The sequence below is a fragment of the Rhinolophus sinicus genome, linkage group LG06, assembly GCF_036562045.2.
Source record: "Rhinolophus sinicus isolate RSC01 linkage group LG06, ASM3656204v1, whole genome shotgun sequence".
In the NCBI taxonomy this organism is placed as follows: Eukaryota; Metazoa; Chordata; class Mammalia; order Chiroptera; family Rhinolophidae; genus Rhinolophus; species Rhinolophus sinicus.
The window spans coordinates 77,328,571-77,340,227 of record NC_133756.1 but is presented as its reverse complement, the minus strand read 5'-3'; the positions used below and the strand labels follow the sequence as shown (position 1 = coordinate 77,340,227).

The window sequence follows — 11,657 nt, the reverse complement described above, 5'->3', positions numbered from 1 at the left end:
TGTAAGTAACCCAGATGGAGTGCTTGGGAGGGACTTGTTAGCAGCTCTACAAATGCAGACTCTCTCTTTCATCTTTTCTCATGTTTCAATGTGAATAGAGATCTGGTAAAATTTAAGAAGATACTTTCATTTAAAGATACATACGCTGGCATTTGTTTCTCCTTCCCCTCGATAAAATATCTGACCCCGAAATTCCCCTTGCCCACTTCTCCCTCTGAACGCATGTGACTCAACAGCACCTTGCCCCAAGCGTCTCGATGCCGGCTGGGACCTCTGGGCACTAAAACAGGAAGTACAGGGGCTTAACACCCACAGGGCCACCCTTGACCAATGGGAGATGAAGCCATGGATAAATGCTTCACCCTTTGCAGGGAACAGCAGACAGTTCCAAGATATATTTCTTAAGGCACCTGAGGCATTCTCTGGGAGCTGGTCTCCTCTCCACAATGCATCCTATAAGAGCTTTCCTTCCCTGTCTTCCTCTTCCTGCTCCTCACTCCTGGTCCCTGACATTATTTCCCAAATAAGGTACCTGCATACAGGCTGGTCTTTTAGGCTCTGCCTCAGGGTAATGCAGGCTAAGGCAAATCCTTTTCTGCAGTAAAATCCAATGACCACAGTTTTAAAATCAACAAACAGGACAGGAGACCTTACGAATAGGTCCATTCCCAAATATGGACCCAAAATGGTCCCAAAATAGGACCACTCCCAAATATGGGATATATAGTTGCTGTCAGTCTAAAAGAATGGTGGGGGGAAAAAAGGTTTAACTTGACTTCCCTCAAGAGAGTGAGACAAAGAGGCAGAGAGTATCAGGTCTTGTTTGGCAATAAGCCAAAGACAGGCCACAGCAGTACTGACAGGTTGTCACCACATCTGAGCTGAGATGGCTGAAAGAGCTTTTAAAACATACGTTCCAGAAAGTTGAGACCAAAATCCCACACTAAACAAATATTTTAATTTAGAGAGGAGGAAATTACCCTCTCAGGTGTACATGGAGTGTGGTGGAGGAAGGAATACTAATACTGCAGTACTCCAGATTAAACATCTTAGAGCTTGAGAAACCAATATTGTGCTTTACCAAATATGCAAAACATCTTGGGAACGTTCCAGAAGGAAAAGGGTTATCTGCAGCTGAGTATAAGCAACCAGCCCAACAACTCACATAACCCAGACCACTTTGGGGATTACACCCACAGACAACTTTTGAGCATGCCAGTGGAGATCAACCAACACACCAAAAACATGTTTCAGAGTTTCCCAAAGATTGCAGTGACAAAGTTCAAAGCAAGACACAAGCAGGCCTGACCTAAAATAACTAGCCCAAAAGCTACTTAGAAAGTGTTGACACAATTTCTTCTGCACAAGTGTGTGTGTAAGAAGACTAAAGAGAATTTCTCCACTATGTCCTAGGGCATGGAGCTCAGGTGTGAAACAACCAAGGGACTGGAGGCAGGGAGGCGAGGCTAAATGAACTTTTTCAAGTCCCTAAAACTTCTGTGCCCCAGTTTCCAAGTCTTATTACAAAATTAGGCTGATAATATCAGAAAGAAATCACGAGGAAGAAGAAATGAAAGAGCATAGTAGAATATGCTTTGTAAAAACAAATAATCTCATGTCTACTAGTGTGAGAGGACAGACACTCACCTTTGCCTAGAAAATCCTATGTTCACACCTAATATAACTCAGCCTTATCAACTAGCATGAAAAAAAAAATTTGAACAAATTACTCTACAAAGACCCTTTACATACCCTTAAGCACTACAAAAGCATCTTGTCGTATGACTGATATGAAAAGCCATTCTTCCCTCTCATTGAAGAGCCCTAGGGGTGCTTTCCTTCCTGGAAGTACCACTTGAGACCAGCTTTAGTTAGATCATAACCTTGAAAGTAACATATATAGATTGATATAATTCAAGCTGGCCTCCTTCCTGTTTGTAAAAATCAGTCAATTTTTCCTTGAGCGAGTTTAAAGACATTCCTCTTTTCATTGGAGCTCCAATTTGTCTTCGTAACTGATATTTTGAAAACAAGTACATAGCCAGAAATAATAGTCCCAGTTGCAAAGTCTAGAAATTCAACCTACCACAAGCCCATTAATTTGTTAATTTATCTATGATAAATTAACAAATTAAAAGAAGTACTTTGGTCAGTTATTTAGTATCAATGCCTGCAAACATTACAAAAAGAGAGACAAGTGCCTCTTGTTGGAAAAGCAAACCAATGTCTTTATAGTTGTTTTGAACAAAAAATTATCTGAATCTCATTGAGTCTCTAAATTCAAGTGCTAATTACCAGAGAATGCACATGGAGAACATGTTAAAAGACACCATGGGAATGCAATCAGTAAAATCCACAATGTGGTAAACTTTACATATAAACATTGAAGTGTTTTTTTTTCAACAAAAGAAAATGGAAGGAAAAAGAGATAGTGAGGAAGGGGATGAATGGACTTAGTTATTAAATAAAGTAAAAATACACACAAACCAATCAAAATGTGTAAACTTTATTTGAATCCTAATTCAAATATGTAAACAGTTTTTTTTCAAATTATGATTTAAAATCCTGGCCATGAAGGAGAAACTGGTACAGAATATTTTTCCTCCCCCAAACAAATAGAAAGTTGTACAAAATATATTTTTAAAAATTTCAGACATAAGGTATCAAGCAATATAACTATGATCCCTGAGAAAAGGAAACAAAGGATCTGAGTTTTACAATCATCCTGGATTTTGGCCTGAGAGCAATTTTAAAACAACAGCAAAGGGACAGAAGAAAACAAGAGTTGCTCCAAAATCTCAGCATTGAGGAGAAACAGATGGGAGTTCAGGAAGGCTAAGCCTATTGGAATTTGTAGTAAAGTACCAGAGAGAGTTGAACTACCCAAAGAAGAGTGCCAGAAATCAGCATAGGGGACCCCTTAAGTCTTTTACTGAATACTAATCTGTGTATTCACGGGATAAAAGCTTACAAGAATAGACAAAGATCTGAAGAAGAACTATAATCAGAACAGTTCCCAGAGCTTTCACAGGGCTGGGAGGCATGTAGATTCTAACTAGCCAGTATGTACTCCCCTTCTTGAACACTTAGTAGTAGGGCTAACATAGCCATAAAGTACAGACTATTCTAGACTTGCCCTTTTTTAAAAAAGGCTTAAAAACAAGTTTGGTAAGGATTAATCAAGTTTCTTATTTATCTACCAAAACAAATTTCAAAACTCTTTGAGAAAGAAAATGAAATCCAAATAGTCAACAACATAAACCTCACAGTGTCTTGCATCCAATAAAAATTACTAGACATGCAAAAAAAATCAGCAAATTATGACACCTAACAAAAAGGAAAATCAGTCAAAAGAAATAGATCCATAAATGACAGAGATATTAGAAATAGCAGACAAGGACTTCTGAAAAGCTATTATCCATATATTTAAGATTTTAAAGGAAAACAAGAATATAATAAGAGACTAGATAGATGATAGATAGATGGATAGATATAGAAATAGATATAGATATAGATATAGATATAGATATAGATATATAGATATATAGATATATCGATATATCGATATATCGATATAGATATCATCAAGTGGAAATTCCAGAGAAGAAAAATACAATTATCTGTTGGGAAATTTTCATCAGACAATTTTAACGGCAGAACAGATGCTGCAAAAGAATGATCAGTGAACATGAAGACACTGCAATTAAAAATATTCAATAATAGGGGAGAACAAGAGAAACACACACAGAAACTCAGCAACCTGTTAGACAATATCAAGCAATCAAACATACACATAATTGGAGGGGTCAGATCAAGATGTTGGAAGAGGTAAACACTGTGCTTACCTCCTCTCACGACCACATCAAAATTACAATTAAACTACAAAACCTGAAGAATCACCTGAAGTCTAACTGAACCAAAGCCCTATAATTAAGGACATACAGAGGAAGCCACAACAAATGTTGTGGCTTCTTGCCATTGGTAGGAGGGGCAGAGACACGGAATAGGCTGGTCTCACAACCACATTTGATCAGAGTAATAGCTCGGCTGTAAAGCTCCCCACCCCACCCCCACCCCCAGCCAGAGGAGCAAGCACCAGTCTACCAAGTGGCCTTAGGTATTTTAGGAATTAAATTATTTCCTTTCCACATCAGTGTTTAGGAACTGGGGTAGTAAAGCACTATCAAATAACAGAAAGTCTTAAATTTGCAGATACTTGCCATAGTTAATTAAGTTAGTAATTGGTGTCTAGAAATAGATGCATTATCTTCCTTTGCCTAAAACCACTTCAGGGAGGCTCAGAAATCATGGAAATGTAAACTCATTCTTTGCCATTGTTTATTAACTTATTTCCCTGTGAATTAAGGGGCAAGGGACAAAATTAGCTAATGGGTTTTTTGTACCTACAAGTAATTTGGTCAGGCCCCACTACAGGCATTTATTATTAACCCGTCAATAGTAGACCACCTCCCAATAAAAAGGATTAAGAATTAGAGAACAGAAATCTCCCAGCATTTCTGGGGGATTTATGAACTAACAAAATATTACATATGATTTTTTTTTTTTTTTTTTTGCAATGTCTGAGTTCTTCAACTGTTCCTAGACTTGAGGATGCTGTGGATAGAGGCGCAGAGAATGATGTACGTCCCCATGCATTCCCAGTTTTTCTTATATCTACAAAAGGTAAATGGCTTCCCAGCTGTAAAACAACAGTTAAAGATAATATACCAAAACCAACTACAAAGAGGAAGAGCAGTTTTATTCCTGATCGTAACTGAAAATAAATGCAGCATATTCCCAGCATGTGGCACAATGCAACAGCCATTCTCAAGGCAAGGACTGGGGATGCAGCAGTGAAGAAAAAAGACAAAACTCCTGTCTTCATGGGGCTCACATTCTAGTTCCTGGGGACCTTTTAGTCCTTTCCAGGTGGCCTAGTGCCAGCCATTCTCATGTGGGGCCTTACTTTCCAAAGTCTACTGCCCATCTCCCAATGCTCTAAGTCACCCTGAAATGTACAAAAGGCTTTCCTGCTGAGAATTCTCCCACCTCTACCCCACGTCTTTCCACCTAAACCTTTGTAGGCTGCAAACCCTGCAGACAGCAGCCCACAAGTGGCTGAGGCAAGGGAAAGCCTATCCCACAGGAGTGATTGGCAGGTCCTTTCCCTACCTGAGATCCTGGACTGGGATAAGGAGAGGCTACTGCTGTTGGGGTGGGGAGGTCACCCCAAGAAAAGGGAAAAGTGGGATGGGGTGTATACCTTCCTTGGTGATGACCAACACTCCTTCTGTCCACAGGAGGGGAGAAGTTGCTGGATATAACCCCGAACCCCAGGTTGCTCTGCAAGGAGAGCAACACCACCAAACCCCTCCCACCAGGCCAAGCATCCTGGGCTGCTGTAGTGGGGTTTGCTGGGAGTTCACGACAGATGGCCCCAAGAAGTCCCCAGAAGCAGAAATGCCCTTGCTATACGTTCCACCCAAGAAAAGATGCATACCAAAAAATTCTGCACAGGAGCTGAAAGAAAACGTCTTGTCCATTCTAATAGGCATCTTTTTACAGGCAAGAAAGGGCCAGCCACAGCCCCAAGGTCACGTGGTCATGTGTGAGTGGCATCAGGGCCTAGTGTGGTACACAATTTTCTTCTCTCCTCTCTGAACAATAGTCCTATCAACGGACTGAAGCTCTCTGGAACTTGTGAAACTTGAAGACCCTGGAGCAGCTGGGCTGGGGAATCTGGAGAGACTGGGGGGGGCGGGTATAGGAGAGTGTTGCCCCAGGGTGTAGGAACAGGTTGTAGGAAGTCATGCGGGTCTGGGGAAGTGAACTGCCAGCCTCCACAGAGGGCAATGTTGCTGCAAACCCTTTGGGTTGCATGGGGGCAGTGGTGTGGTGGTAACTGAGTGGCTTCAGGTCTGCGGGACAGCTCACCTATGTGGTCTCAAAGATGGAACTGGGAGTGGGCAGAAAGCCTTGGCCCTGTAGTCTCTCAGTGGCCGTCCCTTAGACTCTCGCCAATCTGGGCCTGCACCTCAACCAGTCTGGGTTTATCTCCTCCATAAAATAGGCCTTCTGTCCTCCTGTCTTGCCCACCTCCAGAGTTCAAACAAGGATAATATTCATTACGAGTGCCCATTATCCCTAGCCAAATCGATGCTCTTTTACCTGGCTGCTTTCTTGTCCCGGCTCACTCCCCTCTCCAGGTCCAAGGGACGGTAAACTCCCAGGGCTAGAGCTGAGCAGATCCCCTTCAGGGTGGCTCTTCCCCAGGAAAGAAGCCATTACCCCATGGCCTCCCCACTGGAACACGCAATAAATGTCAGTGTAATCTCCAAACGTGATCATTTCCTCAAACACAAAAATAACTGATGGAGCCTTCTCTGGGTCTGTCATTTTGCCCACCCCATACTACATGCCTTTAAAACTGCCTGAATAAAGATGGGAGATGATTGTGTATGCCTTCTACACAAATGGTGGAAAATAATAAAATAAACATCAAAGGTGAGCGCCACGTACTCGCAGGTTCGTAGCTATTCGCAACAAAGGCAGGAAAAAGGAGGAAATCTCACCGTGGAAGATTAGAAATGTACCCTCTGGGGGCCTGTGCGCCCCTCCCTGGAGTATAGACACCGAGTAGGGGTCAGACCTCAAAAGTCCTGGGGCTGAGAAAGGTCTCGCTTTTCCCGATCGTCTGACCCAGTGCTACTGAAACCACAGTGAAAGTCCTCAAGAAGGATTGGAAATGGCCGCAAACACGTCGTACTCTCGGCTCCCGCCCCCAGAGAAGACGCCCTTCCCGTTGTTCCTCTTGGAACCCACGAATAGCAAGGCTTCGCTTCTGGAGGCTTCCGCAGCGGCAAGCGCGCAGGCATAGCCCGGCATCCCGCGCCAGAAACAGCCGCCCCAGGTGAAGAGGGAACACTGCTGTTCTTCCCCAAAAGCCACCAGCCAGGTACAGAAAAAGGTAAAGAAAGGCAAAAGAAAAGTGAGTCTGAGGCCATTTAGCGAGCCAGAGTCAATGTCATCCAAAAAAAGCGTATACAATTTCAAGTCCAACATAATATTCATTAAAAAATGGAAAGAAGACAAAAATAGCCCTCGAAAAGGAATCGTAAGACTGGGCACGGCCTGTGGCTCCCGTAAGAGGCCAGTTCAAAGTGTGTCCGGTGCGGTCTCTGCAGTTCAGCACCTCGTCAGGGACGAGAGGCGTTTATTTTCGGAAGAAGCACCGTTTCACTACCAGAGAATCAAACACTCATCGCGTGCACCGTAGAAAGGCAACGGGCCTGAACAAAGTTCCTACTGCCTGAGGCCCAGAGCCTCCAGATGACCCCCGCCAAGCCCTCTTGCCCAAATCGCTCCAGGGCGCAGGGACCCCTCCCCCGCGGCCCCGCGCTTTTACCTGAGCCTGGGAGCGAGTGGGCGTGGCCGGCACACACGCACACCTCCAGCCGCGCGCACGCTCCCCATTGGCAGGAGGCGGAGGGCGGAGCCGGCCAGACCCAAAACAAACAACCTGCGCTAAGTCATTTTGGGGCCGCGCCGCCGCTTTGCCCTGACCTGGTGCGCGCCCGCCTGGGAGCCACAGCCCCCGAGGCCACCTCGTGCCCCCACCTCTGTGCCGTCGGTGCCCAGGCCCCGCCCCCGTGGAGTCGCCGCAGGGTTATATTGGGCCGAGCCGAAGGTGGAGGCAAGACCTAGCGGCAGCGGGCCAGAGCAGAGATGTTGCTCCCGAGGCCGGGGGCAGGAAAGCGGCTGCGGGCGCCAAGGCCTCGAGGACTCGGCTCCGCGGGCGCTCAAGGCTGAAGGCACCGGACCCTGCTCCGAGGGTGGCACGCATACCAGCCTTCACCACTTCCCTGCCCCGAGAACTCCTGCCCGGACCTGGGACGTCCAGTGAAGAAACCCTCCTGGTCTCCTGAACCGATAGCAGATGCGCATGCTTCTTCCCTCCGGCAGGAAATCCCAAGGCCCCTACTCCTGGGCACCAGAGGTTAGAACCGCACCCCTGCACGCATTCACCCCGAAGTCTCTTATCCTCGAACTGAAGACAGTGCCCACCCAACTCCTGCCTCTCCGCCCCTCTTAGTTCACCCAATAAGTACACCGCCTCCAAAGAAAAATTCCAGCGGAAGCGGTCTCTTCTACGGAAAAGTGACTAGCGCAAAAGGAGGGAGAGCTCCCGGGAAAGGAAGGCAAGGACCCCTGGCCCCGGAATCACCACCTCCGTCCCCGGCACCAGCTTCCCAAGACTGGGAGTAGGAAAAGGGTACGGAGCTGGGCAGGGACAGGGTGCGCCGGCATGAAGTTGGAGGTGTTCGGCCCCCGCGCGGCCCACGGGGATAAGCCGGGTGGTGACCTGGAGGGCGCAGGCGGTAGTAACGCGCCATCTCCGCTGTCGGCAGCTGGCGACGACTCCCTGGGCTCGGACGGGGACTGTGCGGCCAACAGCCCAGCGGCAGGCGGCGGCACGGGGGAGCTGGCGGGTGGTGGCGAGCGGAGCACGAACGGTGGTGAGCCAGCAGCCGAGGAGGAGGGGCGGGCAGAGGCGGGGGACGCGGAGGTGGGCGCGGCGGGGTCGGGAGCCGGGAGCGCAGGGAGCGGCGAGGGCGCGCGGAGCAAGCCGTACACGCGGCGGCCAAAGCCTCCGTACTCGTACATCGCGCTCATCGCCATGGCCATCCGCGACTCGGCTGGCGGGCGTCTGACGCTGGCCGAGATCAACGAGTACCTCATGGGCAAGTTCCCCTTCTTCCGCGGCAGCTACACTGGCTGGCGCAACTCGGTGCGCCACAATCTCTCGCTCAACGACTGCTTCGTCAAGGTGCTGCGCGACCCCTCGCGGCCTTGGGGCAAGGACAACTACTGGATGCTCAACCCCAACAGCGAGTACACCTTCGCCGACGGGGTCTTCCGCCGCCGCCGAAAGCGCCTCAGTCATCGGGCGGCGGCTCCCGCACCCGGGCTGCGGCCCGAGGAGGCTGCAGCCCGCCCCGCCGCCGCGCCCCCGCCGCCCGCGCCGGCTGCCCCAGCCTCGCCCGGTGTGGGTTCGCCCGCCCGCCAGGAGGGGCGCGTCAGTCCCGCGGGCAAGTTCTCCAGCTCCTTCGCCATAGACAGCATCCTCAGCAAGCCCTTCCGCAGCCGCCGCGACGGGGACACGGTCCCTGACGTGCGGCTGCCTTGGGGCGCCGCGCCCTGTCCGCCGCTGCCCGCATATCCTGCGCTCCTCCCCGGCGCGCCTGGCGGGGGCCTGTTGCCGCTCTGCGCATACGGCGCGGCCGAGCCGGCACTGCTGGGCGCACGCGGAGCCGAGGCGCCTCGGCCCGAGCCGCACCTCCTGCTCGCGCCCTTCTCCGCCTCCGCCCCTGCCAAGCATTTCGGAGGCCCGGCGGCGGGTGGCGGCGCGCACCTGTACTGCCCCCTGCGGCTGCCCGCGGCCCTGCAGGCGGCCTCGGCCCGCCGCCCTGGCCGGCACCTGCCCTACCCCGTGGAGAAGCTCCTGGCCTGAGCAGCGCCGGTGGGCGACTTCGGGGAACGCAAAGTTCAGGGTTTTGCACTTCTTGTCCAGAGGAAAGGAGACTTTGAAGAAAATTCTCAATCAAACGTGCCTTAAAGCTACAGAATTTTTGACAGAAATGTTTTAACTTAGTCCAGAATATTTCCTTCGACTTTTATAACTTTACAGAGGACCAAAGCAGTTTTTCATAATTGTTTGAGTTTCATGAACAAGCATGTCCCTCTCTCCCTTTAAAAAGATTTTCCCTCTGTTCTTACTGCCTAGGCTCTCCCTTATTCCTACTGTTTTTGTCTCACCTTTCATTGATTTGTCCCTAACAAAAAAGAAAAAAAGCACATCAGGGAACCATTCCGTATGATAAATGATATGACTACTGTTTGGGGTTTATTGGGCCCCTGTTCCGTGTACTTATGTGTCATTTACAGGTATAACTGAATGTGAGAGAGGTGTCAGAGAACCTTCAGTCATTTCTCTGCTATTGACCCAGTGCTTCACTGTGCCAAAAGATATGTATATGTATATGTATATGTATATGTATATGTATATGTATATGTATATGTATATGTATATGTATATGTATGTGTATAGTTGGGGTTTGTAATTAAATTATTTATATATTTTTGAAACCTGAATTGAAAATGTTGCAGGCAACGGGCTACAGCTTTATTAGTGGTTCGGTAATCTCTAATGGTGGTCTCCTTGGGCCAAGCCATTCCATTAAAGGAAAAGTTAACATTATGTATGTGGGGTGCCAGGTGCCAGGACCACTGCCACGTGAAAGCAAGCGTGATTTTTATTTTTAATATTTTATTTGTGTACATATTAATGTATAAATTTTATGAAACCCAAGCATAGTGCTTATTTTTTAATAAAATTCACAACTGACTGTGGTGATGGGCTGGAGATGGAGAGTTTTTAACCCCCACCCCCGAAAAAATAGGTTTAGGTTTGAGTCTCAAGAAACTTCCTGTGGGGGTCAAAAGATTTTCCTGAATGATTCAATAAAGGCAGAAGCAGTCAGCAGGTTTCCTTACCTGCAAAATTGCTGTATAGAACTCCAGAATGGGATTTCCATCAATGGGATTTCTTAAAACTTCAAACCAATGACCTCTCCAGAGTTATTAGAACAAATCATAAGGTATGTGCCCCCAAGAATCCTTTAGTAAACAAATTGTTAACAAGCTTATAATCAAGCAGATATTTTCAGGTAAATTGGTTCTGATTAGGGGCTTAAAAAGCTGGAAACAATCTTGACATAGGACTATCTTAACACACCAAAGACTTCTTCAGGGCAATTTTAAGAGTAACTTAAATGTCAGTGTTTTTGTCAAAATAAAACTTTGTACCTTTTTAGAAATGCAAAAAGTACATTTGGGTGTTAATCCATCGTAGTGTTTCTTTTCACTCTCCCCTTTTGTATGAAGAAAGTGTTTGTAGATGTGGGGCTGCCAGGCCTATTGCAGTTGTGATCTGAAGAGAAAATGCCAGATGGATGGGTAAAGATAATTTCCCATATTAAAAATGGAAGGTTTCGATCAGATGAAGTACTAGAAAAGTGTGAACATCTGTTTCTCAAATTCAAAAACAGTGGAGCTCTAACAATTTATGAGTTGCAATATTCTAAAGAGCAACACAAACAATGAGAAATTCAGAGACTGGAAATTTAGGCCCCATTGTTGTTCCTACCATTCTTGGGTAGATCTCATCTCATCCAAGAGGATAATTTGGGATCAACATATTGTGAGGTAGGGAAAGAAAGTGAAGTTTACTTGAGGATGTTGCCTTTCAGCAGGAATGGGGGGGAAAGTCTAGTTAACATCCCAAAGTCTAGTTAACAAGAAACAAGTCTTGACTGATTTGGGTTGTATCTACATAGTAGTCAGGAAGAGTGATAATAATAGGGTTGAATTATGACAAAAGGTAGGCATTTAAGTGGAGATTTGCACCCCCAAGGCCAATAATTAGACCAGAAAATAAAACTGAAACAGAGGGAAAACAGAGGGGACAATGAGTTGAAATGATCAGAACCCATACTCAATTCTTTGTTTTTCTCTTGGAAACACACTCTAAGATTGAAGGTGAGGGGGCAGTCATCAAACTCATCTTCCCAACTCTGATGCCAGTAGACGTTTCCCTC

General features: G+C 47.0%; 1 protein-coding gene across 1 annotated transcript; it reads left to right on the top strand.

Annotated features, from left to right (window-relative positions):
• Positions 1 to 6,433: 6,433 nt before the first annotated feature.
• Positions 6,434 to 10,369, top strand: FOXQ1 (forkhead box Q1). The gene has a single exon (XM_019752350.2). It carries the CDS (start codon positions 8,306 to 8,308, stop codon positions 9,509 to 9,511), a length of 1,206 nt encoding a protein of 401 aa, XP_019607909.2. The 5' UTR covers positions 6,434 to 8,305; the 3' UTR covers positions 9,512 to 10,369.
• Positions 10,370 to 11,657: the final 1,288 nt, after the last annotated feature.